Source organism: Pteropus medius, unplaced genomic scaffold (assembly GCF_902729225.1).
Source record: "Pteropus medius unplaced genomic scaffold, Ma_sr-lr_union100, whole genome shotgun sequence".
Lineage (NCBI taxonomy): Eukaryota > Metazoa > Chordata > Mammalia > Chiroptera > Pteropodidae > Pteropus > Pteropus medius.
This window is the reverse complement of record NW_024342647.1, coordinates 506,328-520,823: the sequence shown is the minus strand read 5'-3', so window position 1 is coordinate 520,823 and position 14,496 is coordinate 506,328. Positions and strand designations below refer to the sequence as shown.

General features: G+C 52.1%; 1 protein-coding gene across 7 annotated transcripts in view; it reads right to left on the bottom strand.

Moving 5' to 3' along the window:
- Nucleotides 1–359: 359 nt before the first annotated feature.
- The window catches only part of TTLL11 (tubulin tyrosine ligase like 11), a 210,433-nt gene continuing 196,296 nt past the window's right edge, over nt 360–14,496 (bottom strand). For all 7 annotated transcript variants that reach the window (XM_039866701.1, XM_039866702.1, XM_039866703.1 and 4 more), the window contains one exon: nt 360–6,945. In XM_039866701.1, coding sequence (XP_039722635.1) covers nt 6,662–6,945 — 284 coding nt within the window. In that variant the 3' untranslated portion in view covers nt 360–6,661. The remainder of the gene's footprint in view (nt 6,946–14,496) is intronic.

The following is a 14,496-nucleotide window of genomic DNA, read 5'->3' as shown; positions in this document are numbered from 1 at the left end:
CTGCACCGACAGAGCTAGAAGGGACCTCCCTCTCTCCTAGGGCAGGCGTCCCTGCCACAGAGTCTCCAAAGGACTCATCACTCCCACCATATGTGTGACTCTCCCCAAGAGACCAAGGGTTTGGGGATTTTCCAAATGCACCCCTCCATCTCCTCCAGGATCTGATCGTTTCCTTGAGGCAATATTTAGCTTCCCAGTCAAACATTAGCTATAAGGAAAGGAAAAATTAAAAGGAGCCCTTTTCCCACCAGTGGACCCGACATGAACAAACTTGGTGGATTTGCTGTCAAGAATTATCACACAGAAAAAAAATCATCAATACTTTGCAGCCGTTCATACAATGAGCCCGTGTTAGCAACACTCAGCTTCATTTTATTATTGCATTTTACGAAGTTACCAAGACAACTGAGGCCAAGTAATGGAACCTTGACTTTATGCGCCATGAAAATTTAATAAAGAATTTTTAAAGGCTTTTAAGAGGCAGGAGCTGTAGCCTAGCAAGCAGCAAGGGAGGAGGGAGGAAGGAGGAGGGCTCAGCACCAGGGGCCTCTCTCCAGACCGGGAGGAGCCTCCCGTCAGAGCTGCTGAGGTGGGCAGTGTGTCCCCCGACATCTGCCTGGTTTCAGGACATCGAGACTGTCCTTGTGTCGATAGACATGTGTTGATACACTTCCTGGGTGCCAGGTCCCATGCCAGGCTCTTCACATTTGTTGTGGCACCGTCTCCACTGTACGGGCCAGGTCTAGGGCAGAGAGGTGAAGTCTGGTCTTGCATGTAGAGAGAGGAGAGACAGACAGCAAAATCCAGGCACCCTCTCTTTCCACCTCAGCTCGGGGGCTCCTCTGGGGGTCTCGGCCCTCATTTTCTCCATTCAGAAAGGGAAATATCCCCGCCGACTTCTTTCATAGCCCAGCTCCTTGCCAGGGAGGGGCCTGGGGGAGTCACAGCAGGAGTTGGCAGTGTCCCATGGCCCAACACCACAGCCCTGGTCAGAATCGCAGTAAGAGCCTCTCTGTCAGGGGAAATGGTTCCCGTGAGCCTCTCGGGGAGCACTGTATGTTAACCCCGGGGCGATAAAGAGCCCCTTTCCCTCTGCTCTCTAAATGAGACTCGGGGACAAATTGCCAGAAATAAGAAAAACATCAGTAGTTTTGCCATTTTACACCAAAGCACCATGGTGCCGTGTGTGTGCGCGTGTGTGTGCGCGCGCATGGGTACATGCATGTATGTGTGCGCCTTATACAGAAGCACTATGCTGTGTGATTTTCCTAGTTACATCCAAATCAAGGCTTTTGGTTACGAGAAATGGAGGTAATTGAATATGTCGGCTGTTCTGCAAGACTCCTTTGTCCCTGGGAACGGAAAACAATTTGGATTTATTCTGTGAGGGAGAAATCCATAAGCCGTTCGGGAAAATTTCTCTCACATTCATCAAACCAATAAGAGATTGGCAGAAATATCCATCCAGGTGAGGTGGATTGTGGGTTAAGGCATGCTGAGGGAGGACGGCTCCCAGAGAGGAGATGTCATTTCTGAGCTTCAAGGGAAGGTGCTCAGAGGCCGAACATTTCAAGCCCAATTCTCAATTACGGGGCCAAGGAGTTCGGGGCATCAATCAAGAAATTTTTAAAAATTAAGCTATTTTGGCCTCATACTCTGCCAATCACAAGGCAAATTCCGCATGTCGCAGGAGCGGCAGACACCATTTTTCAACCGTTGAATGTCTTCAAATGTGTGAGGATGGCAGGCGGCAGAGTTGCCGACTGTTGTGGCTTCATTTGTCTTGATGGATCGCAACGTTCAGAAAGGAATCTTTTTATTTACACTTTGTAGGAAGCCAGAAGCCAGTCCGATGATAACATGGCATTGGAACAGCACTTTGGTTTACAAAACACTTTCACGTGTATTATGCTTTCCATTTCTCGTCCTGTTTCCCAGAGACCTGGAGCCCGTAGAGTGTCCGTGTCTCGGAACCCTTCTGGGATGCTCGGCCAGAGAAGAGCAGGTCAGGTGGCCCCAAGTTAAGTCCTGAGAACCAGTCCCTAGAGTCATCAGCCTCTCAGAGATGTGGTTTCCTACATCTGCAAAATGGGGCCAAAGCTCCTCTCCCCGCTGGGTTGTGGGGACATTGAGGCACCGCGTAGAGCAGCTATGGTGCCGAGAAAGGATTTGGAGTCAGGAGACCTCACTGTGAGTCCTGGCTCTGCCTCTGACCAACCACGAGGCCTTGGGCAAGTCACTTGACCTTCTGGGTGCTGTACGCTCGTCTGCGAAAAGAGGATGATGAAACTCTTCATCTTTCGATGGTCCGTGGGGAGGATGGGATGAGAAGCGGGCTGTATAAGTACTTTGTAAAGTCTGAAGCATTGAGCGAATGTTCAATTCACAGGGGAAAAGAAGCTGGTTCTGGAAAGGCACGGAGCACCATTCCAAATGTCCAGGCTCCTCTCCCACCTGGTCCCGCTCACCCCGACTGCCTGTATGCACACCGGGAGGGAGCCCCACACAAATACAGGCTGCTGCGGGGTTGGAGAGACGGCTGGACACTGACGGAGGAGCCACGGTGAGGACCATCCAGCCTGGCAGGCCTTGGTCTCCAAGGCTGAACGAGAGGGGGTGTCACTGGGGGACGCAGCCCAGACATGAGCCTGGGACAAAGGGACATGGAGAGACTGTCCAAGGTCAGAGGCGCCATTTTCTGCTCCAGGCCATGGGACAGTTGTTGTGCCTGGGCACCAGCGAGCCAGCTGGGGATTTACAGGTGCTCAGTGAATCACCTTAGCCAGGTTTGGAAAACCATGGTTCCTGGGGGCACCCACTCGAAGGGAGAATGAGCATCGTATGGCTGCTCCTTGTCTACGGCCTGTAGGACACCTGGATTAGTTCGAGCAGCACCTGCTGGGTCCAGCTCTGTGCCCGGGGGGCTGGCATGAACCCAGCCTCTGCCTGACCCTGAAAGAACTCACCACTTGCGGGGAGCGAACACTGTGATGCCTGACCACAGGTGTGTTAATGAAGGAACTTCCCAGGTTCTCGCAGGCATAGGAGGGAGCAGTTCACTCTGTTTGGGGGGGTGAAGACATTCAAGCAAGGACTTTGAAAGGTAAGTTTCCACTGGACAGAAGGGGAGGCCATGCAGGCAGAGGGGACAGCAAGTGTAGGGTGGGAGAGCACGGAGCAGGTTCGTGCCCTGCGGCCTTCCTACTGTGGCAGGATTCGGAACATTCTCTTCCCACTGGTAGCAAGACACACAGAGAGCCATGGGAGCCCAGGGTCATGGGCAGGGTGCAGAGGCTCCCCCCTGAGGTGTGTGGGCCAGGCATTGATTTAGGGTGCTACTGGCAACTAGAGGGGTCGAGGAGGCTTGTTTTAGGAATGGAGGCACCTGTTTCCAGGAGGCTCTGCCTCTGCGGGCTCGGGGACCAGCTGTGCTAACAGCTGCATCGAACCCAATGCGCCTTTACAAGCACCTTCTGCCAGCTGCATTCTGGTCAGGTCGTGGGGACGTGGGGATCTAATGACCTAATATACATGCTCTGGGATGCATGCACCCCAAATTGAGAGGCTCAGCCTGATCTTCTCATCCTTTCATTGAACCCATGCTGGAGGGCCAGCCCTTCAGGGACTCAGCCAGCATAATAATGTGAGATGTGGTATGGCTGGACTGTGTGGGGGGGGGGCGAGAGGGGTTGGGGGATCAGCAGGAGGGGGAGGAAGAGGCCAGATGGATGCTGAGGGCCATCTCAGGAATGGTCTTATCCCATAGGCAAAGCACAAGCACTCCCTGGCTGGGCGCCCTGCTCCAGCTCCTCTCTCGTAAGAGGCGGGAAACGTCTGCTTTTGCTGTCTCTTCCGTTACCCCCTGCAAAGTAAGTGGCCAGTTACCAGAGGGGGTGAACATAGTGGGGCTTCCTAGCAGGCACCGGGGAGGTGGGGACGTCCCCTATCACTCACTCTGACAGCGGAGCAGCCTCCAATTCCTCTGTTCAATAGCATTGAGGGAAAAGGGCCCAGTCTGTCACTCGCTGGCCTCCTGTAAACCAGCAGCCTCGTTTCCCTAATGCTGCGGGGTGCAGGGTTCACTCTGCTGGGTCTGCGAGGGGGAGTGGGACTCCTTCTAGACAGCGACCCTGGCCACTGAGAAATCTTCCTCCAGATGACGTGCAAGGGGTGAGACAGGACATTCCTCACCATGGGAGCTAACATTTTTATAGCACTGCCAACAACGTGGCTGGAATTCATCCTACTGATAATTTTTCCCCCAACATTTGACATGTTTAGTTGGTTTTAGACCTGAAAATTGCACTCCATGTTGGCAGATGAATGCTTTCTGAAAATCAACATCAAGAAATGGAGTAGAACTAGAGCTTTGTTTAAAAGACTTTCCCGAGCCCAGCTGGTAAGTGCGCCGGGACAAATCTACGTGGGTCGTTCATCATGAAGCTCGTTTCCTCTGTCAAGGGGTCTGGAAGGGCGGGCGCAGGGCCTTCAGACTCTCTTTCTTATGGCGGACCCTTTCGGAACATTGATGGCCCTTGCATGTGCCGCCAAACTGTGTGACAGTGAGCAGAGTCCTGAGGGACCTTGGCAGGCTTGAAGCAGGGAGGACCCACCAGAGGTCTGTATCTGGAGCTGTTTTCATGCTCATCCAGAAACATAGAGAGGGGAGTCGACCAACAGGCCTGGACCAAGGCCTGACTCCACAACGCAACCTTCCAGGCCTTTCCTTCCGCATCTGGAAACGGGAACTGCATTATGGAACTGCCCAAGGTAACCGGTGAGTTGAGCTGACGACACCTCTACGATGTCCCCGTGAAGGACAAATATCAGGTTCCTCTTGTCCCTCCCACCTTAGGCTACTCGTCCTGCTCTTTGCTGGGGGAAATAAAGACACCGAGTGTCTCCTGTCACTGAACAGTCCACGGTGGGCTCTGCAGGGCTCGGGTACTGCCAGGGTCCTCTGGGCTGGGGGAGGGCAGTGGCCTTGGGCTCTGGCCTGTGCCCTGAGGAGCAGGTGGGAGGAGACGGCAGGATGGGGTCAGTGCGTGGGAGCCATATGTGGGGGAAGCAGGTTTCACTTCTTTTGAAAGTGGGCTTTCGGCAAGGATTAACAGAGGGCCAGGCGCTGGCGGGGTTTTGGATTAACAACCTTCCCTTTGGGTTTAAAAACATTCCTGGGAGGCTGGATCCAAGTCACTCATTTCAACAGACTCTTTTTGAGCATCCGCTCTGTACCAGGCTCTGGGCTGGAGCTGGAGTCAGCTGCTCCCATTGGTTTGAGTGAAGGGGACCTGGATCAGGAGGTGGGGAAGGATGGATGTTAACAGGAAGAGGACGAGAGCAAAGCCGGAGAAGGAAGATGCACGCTTCTCTGGGACACGCTCTGCCCCACGGCCCCGCACCTGCCTCAGCTTCGCGAGCGTTTTCCGAGTCCTCCCGTGTGCCAGGTGCCGTTAACGCCCTCAGGCCTTTTCTCCTCACTCAGAGCATGATGGTCAGCTCTTCCCCGGGCCCTCGGGGTCCTTTAAAAGGGACACTCTGGGAAAGGGCCACGTTAGCCCCAAATCCAACAACGCCGTGGAGGGCTAGGCGGTGCAAGGACAGTCTCTGGTTCGCCCGTGGTCAGTGGGCCCTGGACCCCGACTTGCCCAGGGCCATTTTCCACAGTGCCACGTAGGCTGCCTCTCAGGCTTTCCCGTGAGAGAGGGGCTGCCTGGGGACATCGGTGGAGACAAGGGAAGGGGCTCGTGGAAGGGAGAGCGAGGGCTTCCGTTTCTTGGCACCACGCCTGGTACCTGGGCTTCTGGCCCCATGCTCCTCTTGCCCTAATCCTCACCCAGGTCTTGTTCCCCGGCCCCCAGAAGTTTCCCCCTTCTTACCCAGAGCTCCCAGAGCACGGTGGGCACATGGAAGCACCCCACCTGATGGAGGGCTCCAAGCAGAGGCCGTGTGACCATGGGACTCCCGCTCTGGGGGGTCAAGGTCAAACAAAATCAGGCAAGATGACTTCTGAGTCCCCTGCCAGCTCCAAGACTCTAGGAGCCTTATTTAGTGACTTCTTAATTCTTTCTTAATTAATAACAAACCGAACACTGCAGCAACAGGCAAGCTAATGAAATAAATGAGGCTGATCTGTTCACTACAGCCATGTAGCACATGATTGGGATCGGGGAGCCACGGCCCCTGCTTGGATGTTTCCGTTTCGTTTTCACGGACCGGGAGGTGGGATCTCGACATGATGATCGGGGGCTTTAACCGGTGCTCTCTCCTGGAGCCCAGCACACCCAGGACTCGGCATCCCCCAGTTCTTCCCTCAGCACGGTTCTCAGTCTGGGAGCTCAGTCTGGGGGCTGCTGGCGCCCCAAACGCAACAGTTTTACTCCGATGGTTGCTTCCCATGGGCCCAGCATAGAAGACGCCATCTGTCACGTTTGGGATGTCATATGTCCACTGGTGACTTGCAAGCGGTGGACCACCAAGTGGCCCCGGCAGGCGAGAATCAGTCGGCCTTTCGAAGCGCAGCTCAGAAGAACATGGAGACAATCATTAGCATCTCGGGCGGGAATTCTCAGCTGCCCTCCGCCTCTCCACGGGCAGGAAGGCCAGGGCTTCTCGGCAGCCCTGAGTGGCTCACTCTTCTTCCGGGAGGGCAGAGTGGCCCTCAGGACAGAGCGTGTCTGGGATGGGAATGCTTATCCGTGCAAGGTGGGAGGTTGCTCTCTGCCAGCGGGGCTGCAGGGGTGGCTTCCTGGGGACTGCCGATGTCTGGGGGCCGGCCCCCCAGCGTGCCACTCCGGCCACACACCAGACGCTTTTCATCCAGCAGGGACAGGTGGTACTCGCACAGGTCGATCAGAGAGGCCACCTGCTCGTGGAGTGGCAGCATCTTGAACTTCCTCTGAGCCAGGTAGAAGAAAGCCTCTATGAAGGCCTGCAGGCACATCCCTGTGGACGAAGGGACCAGCGTTAGGGGGGTGCGTGCAGAAGCTGCCCAGCGTGCTGCTGCCCTGGGAAGGCCTGACTCCGCCCACTGGGCTTTCCCCCCGCTGTCGGTTCCGCTCAGGAAATGAAACAGGGCTCACGGGCAGAGGGCCTGCCCACCAGGCACCGCGCCAGCTGGGTGCTTAGAGCAAACTTAATTCCTTAAGCAACCCTATGAAGCAGGTTTAATTGGCCCAAATTTATAGATGAGGAAACTGGGTTTCAGAGAAGTGGGAAGACCTGGGCAAAGTCCTATGGGTAGAAGGTGGTGGAGGTGGGATTTGAGCCTAGTCCAAAGCCTCATCCCTCTGCTCCACGGTGAAATGTTCCCATTGAAACCCAGCCCTCGACATTATATTAAGGGAAAGAGTGATTAAGGTTAAGCACAACCCAATGGCAATGCTCTATATCTGGATGGAGGGGATGGCTATATGGTGTGTGCATTTGTCAAAACTCATCCCATTGTGCCTTAAGATTTGTGTATTTTGCTGTATGCACGTTTTACCTTAAAAGGTAAAATACACCCGACCCCTTCTCTTTCCCCAAAACTACATTCTGGAATGTATTAATAGTAGTCTCTACTATCCCCCCAGAATGTTCTTAGTTTACCTCATAAGTTCCTACTCATCCTTAGGATCTGAGCTCAAAATCACTTGCTCACTTCCCTGATCTCCAGGTTAGGTCTGGCCCCTGGTACAGGCTTTTTGCCTCGTCTTTCTAGCACATACTGCAGCTCGCTCAGTGCTTATTTGTATGTTTTTTTTGACAATCTATCTTCCAGCTCACCCCCAGTGCTAGATACCAGAAGGTGCTCAATATAGACATGCTGAATACATGTGTGTGGAATGAATGAATGAGTGAGTGAATGAATGAATGAGTGAATATGAATGCATGAGTGAACATGAGTGAGGAATGAATGAGTGAGTGAATGAATGAGCCAATTAATGAACGAATGAGTGAATGAATGAATGAATGAATGCATGAGAGTGAATGAGCGAGTGAGTGAATGAATGAGTGAATGAATGAACGAGCGAGGGAGTGAGTGAATGAATGAGCGAGTGAATGAATGAGCGAGTGAATGAATGAGCGAGTGAATGAATGAGCGAGTGAATGAATGAGTGAGTGAATGAATGAGTGAGTGAATGAATGAGTGAATGAGTGAATGAATGAATGAGTTGGCTCTAGGCACTTTACAGACATTATCGCTAACTCTCACAACACTTTTTCGAGGTTAGTATTATTATACCCCATTTTACACACGAGGAAACTAACAGAGAGGTTGAGTAGCTTCCCTAAGGTCACCTAGCCAGGGAATATTAGCCTGGAAATTCAAGCTGACTCCCAATTCTTTTAACTAAGTCGTGTTGCATGAAAGGTGCTTAGTCTTCCCAATGTCCAGGTAAAAACAAACTCCATGATCCAAGTCCACGAGCTCCCCTGGGCTCCTTGGGGACCAAATGCCACACAGTATTCTAGAGGAGGCCAGCTCCGGTCCCGCTCGTCCACACCTTCCCGGTGGCCTTGCTGTCCCACTCGGAGGCATCATTCACTGGCTTCTGTCACCATAGGCAGAAGCCCGGCTTGGGGTTTATAAATGTGAGGTTATGTATGGACCCCAAGATCTGAGAGTGTCTCTGCACTGGGAACTTGAGCTGAGCAGCAATGTTGCTTTGTCTCTTTCCAAGTCCATCAGGGCTTTTTCACTCGGCTTCTCTGGACTCCAGATGCTCTGCAAGCCCCCTGCTCTGTCTGGCTCTGCCAGGAGGAGTTGACAGAGAAGGGGAACCCTGGTGTCAAGCCCCTTTAATGTCAACGAAGGCCTGGTGTGGACAGGGACACAGGGAAATGGGGCCTCTGTCTGAGTCAGACAGACATTTCCTAATCAGACTCTGGGCCAGGGCTCTCCTAGGGTGTGTGCATGTGTGCGCACACGTGTGTGCATGCCCGTGCATGTGTGTGTGTGTGTGTGTGTGGTTTGTGCGCGCGTGTGTGTCGCAGTCGGTGGGAGGGTCAGACACATGCAGAATGTAAGAGGCCAGGATCTAAAGCCAGAGAAACCCAGGGCGGTCCCAGCCCCCAAGTTCCCAACTTGTGATCTAAACAGTGCCACTCAAAGTGTGATCAGAGGCGGGTGCCAAGTCCAGGAACTGTATGTCCCCGGTCCCTGACAAGATAAGGAGCTGGGACCATAATGTAAATCGCCCTCCTCATCAATCACATTGTTTAGTTCAGCTGGCAGTATTTTGCAGCAAGTCTCTCTCTGTACAGGAAGCGGCGCGCGTTTACATTCCGGCTCAAGCCTCTTGTCCAGAACTGTAAGGAAGGGTTCGTGGATTGCAACTTTGAGTAGCTCTGCTCGACACGACCCTTCCCAGCTTTAATGTGCTTGCCGGTCACCGGGATTTTGTCAAAATGCAGATTCTGGGGTGGCACTGGGGACGCTGCATTTTTAGCAAACTTCCGGTGGTGCCTAGGCTCCTGGTTCATGCAGCACACACTGAGCAGCAAGGACTGGGCATTTTCCATTCAACAAATATTTGTTTCCTTTTCATAATTGAAAGCAGACTGTGATTAGAGCTATAATGCACAGAAATATACACTGAGGACTTCATTTTTGGAAAAAAAGCGTGCATGGCTAAATGATTTGGAAGACATTCTAAAAACAAGAAGTCGGATTTAATGTGTTATACTTGGTTTGCTTGTCTACATTTTCTGATTTTCTATAGTAAACATGTATGAAGTTTAAAAATATGCAATGGAAAATTCTAGCGGGTGGAAAGAGGCAATGCAAGGGCAGCTGCTTTTAATTATGAACCCTTCGCTACTATTTAAAGTTGAAGTTACACATGTGTTACTTTGGCAGAAAAAACACAATGCAAGTTTTCTACTTTTTTCTACTTTGATAAAAAAAGTTAAATGTATATATAGATATACATGTATCTACCTATCATCTTTCATCTAATCTATCTATTTATCTATCTATCTATCTATCTATCTATCTATCTATCTATCTATCTATCTACCTACCTACCTATTATCTATGGAAAATAGAAGAGGAAGTAGAGGGGAATGGACATTATTCGCTCTTGCATGAGCCAGATGCACTACAGCAGGTGCTCTGTTCCTCACTACGATGCCCATTGTGCAGATGAGAAAACCGAGGCCCAGAAAGATGAACTAACTTGCCCTTGAGTCACACACTGGTAAGGGCAGGGCTGGGATTTGAACCCAGGCCTCATGCACTGTTGATTCTGTACCTCACTCCTGAAAGACTCTCCTGGGCATCCCTACCAAGAACACTCCAGGGGTAAGGACACAGACAGGCTTCGATGGAAATATGTAGAACCTGTAGGAAACAGCAAAGCCAACGGTGGGGAGGCTGGGGGGTTGAGGGGCTCAGAGGAGGCTTGTGGGGAAGGGGGCATGAGTTGGGCATTGAAGGATGGATAGGGCTTGGATGGGCAGAGGCGAGCTGGGAGCGGTGGGCTGGGCTGAGGACAGAGAAGAGCATGGTGGGAGGTGGGCATGTGTGTGGCTCAGTAATGACGCTAGTGCCTGTGGCAGGACAGGCTGGGGGAAGCGGCCAGGGGACTCGACTCTAGAGGGGGCCGAAAGGCCAGGGGAAGTGAGTTGGGAGACACCGAAGGTGTTGGGGCGAAGCTAGCTATGATCCATGTTGTGGTCTCACATGCATAACAGCCGGAGCACATTTTCTCACCTGGAGATTCCTCCTTTTTTAAATAGTGGTGAAGCTTTGTGGGATTTTTAAATTTTGGCTTGGTTTGTTTTAGTCCTCAAATGAAATCTTGTGAGGTGTATGGCAGCCTAGAGCTCTGCCCGCCCCCGCTCCCACTTCAGACTCTTGGATCTCCATAGCCAGCAAAGCCACTGTCACTTCCAATGCCCTAGAATATTTGTCTAGCATCTTTATTTTACTGAAGAGAGGAGAGGTAAATGAAGTCAGGCCCCAAGTCACACAGCCAGTAATTGACAGAAGCAGGACGAGACCCCGGGTCTCCTGACTGCAAAAGGCACCCGCACCCCCCACCACCGGATAGAAAGCAAACCAAACACTTCTCAGGCCAGAGACCGGGGAAGAGGGCTGTACCCTGACGAAGAGCCCTGCGCTCACGGCTCAGTCCTGCTGAGCGTGTCTGAGCGAGTCTAAAAGCTGATGAGGGTTGGGAAGAGGGGACACCCCAAACTGTACACCACACACTTGGGGCTCCAGCTCCACGACAACTGTTCTAAGGGGCTGTGTGTGTGTGAGTCTGACAAGACATTGTTCTTGTTCCTCATTTCATCCAGGTGGCCCAGGAAACAGTGGCCAAACCCAGGTCAAGCTTCACTGAGTTTCAGAGAATTCAACCTTTCTAGGGAGAAGGAGGATGACTGGCGGAGCAAGTGCACTCAGATGAGCGAGGCTTTGTTCCGGGGCAGTGCGGCTGGGCCGCACCTGCGCTGGGGGCGGAGGCAGGTGATGGAGCAGCTCCCACCTGGCTGACATCTGCAGCCTTTTCAGATCCTCCACAGAGAGTCGACATGCTCATTCTGGGTCTCTCTCCTTCCTAAGTATTACTTATTATAAAACGGAGTGGGAATCTCATGCATTGTCCCCTCTGGAACCCAAGGGTCCTTGCTGACTGAGCTTCCAGCCACTCTTTGTCCTTGGAAGATGTTTTCACTTAGTTGTAGTAACAACACGAACAGAACCTTGTACTCATTTTGCTTAAAATTATATCATAAACATTTTTGTACGTTGCCAGGCAACCTTCATAACATTATTTTAATTGTTGCATCAAATCTCACCACACAGTTAAACACTGACAGTAGCTGCGTTTTTTCACTATGATTGAGGTTACTGTAATAAACTCTTGGTATATCACTGTTTTTATTTCCGATATATCCTCTTACGATAAAACCCTAGGAATCTGTTTTTTAAGGTAAGTTTGGTTTGGTAATTCCTTTCACATTAAACCTTAGAGAATCCCCAAATGGACAAAGCATACGAATGGGTAGTTCACATACATTATCAGCAAGTAAGAGAGAGAACATCCAGTCCCTTTGAAGCCACAGGTGCTATCGCTCAGCCATTAAACTAACAAAAATATAAAAGACCGTTTACAGTGAGGTACTGGCGAGATTGCTATGAACTTTTGGGAAGCAATTTGGCAAAAGTTTTAAGAGCTGTTCAAGTGTTTCAAAATATTTCTTCCCTAAAATCCACAATGCACACATGGTGTTCACTGCTACCTATTTATAACAGGGGCAGGGGAGAAGTGTGCTAGGCTCGTAGCATATTTTTGTACCCTTCTTCCTATTTTTCTGTATTTTCCAATTAAGATCATGCACACTCATCGTTGATAACCATTAGAAAAAAATGCATATTATATTTTTAAAGTGCCCCCAACCCGTCTCCCCAGTAGGAGTCTGTGCTCCTGGAGGCGAAGATGTTGTCCCCAGTGCCCAGTGCAGCCCAGCGCATAGCAGGACCAGTGAAGACCCCTGTGATGCACCTGAGTGCACTGCGGCCCTTCGACGACCTGGCGATGCAGCTGTCATTCCCACGGTACAGCCGAGGACACAGAGGTGAGCCAAAGGGCAGGAGTAAAGATGGCCTGTGAAAACTCTTCTCAGACGATGAGCAGACTTCTCAAAACCAAGATGATGCAGACCAGAGACTCTCGACATTCAGAATCTCTGGGGGGCTTGTGAAAACACAGACCGGGGCGCGCCCCGGGGTCTCCTTTCCAAAGGTCTGTGAATTTGCACTTCTACCAAGTTCCCGGATGGTGACCCCACGTTGAGAACACCGTCCCTGCGTCCTCCTCCCCACTGCCGAGTCCAGTGGGCACACAATCCACCCTGAGCGCCCGTCTGTACAAAGGGGCCTGTTTGTACGAGGACCTACCCCTGAACTGTAAGATGCTTGACTTTGAGCTAAACGTGTCTGCATTTAAGATACTCTGATTGAGAGCAGACTCAATCAGGAATTTTTAAAAGACAGAGCTGAACAACCACGGAATCGCTCTACCTCTGCATTAAGCCCTCCCTTGGTTCCTGGGAACCCGCACAGCCCTGGCTTCTCCCGGCATCATCGCTTGTCCGCTGAGTAGGGCAGAGCTCTGCCATCCTCCCCGAAGCCCTGCCCTCCTCTCTCTGGACTGAGGAAGACTGGACCTGAAGGGCTCTAGCAGGCCAGGCCACGGAGCGCCTTGTGGACCAAGGTCAGACTCTGGGTTTCACGCTGAGGAAGATGGGACACCCCTGGGGAGTTTTGAAGTGGCGAGAACAGGCTGGCTGCTGGGTTGAGAGAAGGTGGTGGGGGCGCGTGTGAAAGAAAGCGAGGAGGTCCAAGCGGAGAGGGGCCTGGACCAGGTGGTAGTGGTGGAGGTGGTGACAAGAGTGGCGACATTCTTGATAGGGTCGGAGGGCAGAGCCGGTGGGTTTGCGACGTGCCCATGGGGGTTGGACGCGGTAGAAGGCTAGACGGGAGCCTTTGTGGAGGAGGTCCCTACACACTGGGCTGAGGAGACTGACTAGCTTCCGCTCGAGGCCTGTGTTTTTCAAATATTTTATGCCTAAAATAATCTAGGGCCCTGGCCGGACGTGTAGCTTCCTGTTCCCATGCCCTGGAATTCTACCCACTGGCGATGCAGCCCCAGAAGCCACACTTGGCAACTGCAGCGTGGAGGATTCTGCGCCCATGGGTGATCAGGAATCGATGGAACAAACACTCCCACTTGGCCATCTCTTTACGGGCCCTGGAGGAGGCAGTGGAGAAAAGCAGGAAGGACATGGTCTTTGGGAAGCCCAGTGCTGGGCTAACTGTGCTGTGGCCACTCAGCCTTTGGGGATGCACAGAACGAGCTTTCTCCTCTGAAATCCTACTGCCCACCCCTCCTTCCCATCTTCCTCTGCTCAGGCTGCCATCACAAAATATCAAGCCTGGGTGGCTTAAACAACAGAAATTTATATTTTCACAGTTCTAGGGGCCGCAAGGTACAGATCGGGGTGCCGGCACGGTTTGGTTCTGGTGAGAGCTCTCTTTTTGGCTTACAGACGGCCACCTTGTTGCTATGTCCTCATACGGCAGAGAGAGTGAGCCGGCTCTCTGATGTCTCTTCTTATAAGGACACCAGTCCTATCAGATCAGGGCCCCACCCTTATGATCTTATTTATCCTCAATTACTTCCTTAGAAGCCCTGTTCCCAATCGGCGGGGTGTGGCGGAGGGGAGGTAGGGGTTTCAACACATGAATGTGGCAGGGACATGTCCTCTCCCTGCCCAGAGGACTTAACGAGTCCATAGCACCCGGCAGGTTTGGTTCTGCTGAGCTGCACCCAGCACTCAGGGACGCTGTCTTTCCGCCAATCAAGTTTCTGAGATTGTCTGAACGTTGGGGAGAGGTATGAGAAACCCTACCCCTCTTCCCTGCTCCTCCGCCAGCCCGCAGGAAACCCCCACGGCTCCGACAGGAGTTGGAAGCATCTTTTTGGTAAGACCGCCGTGACC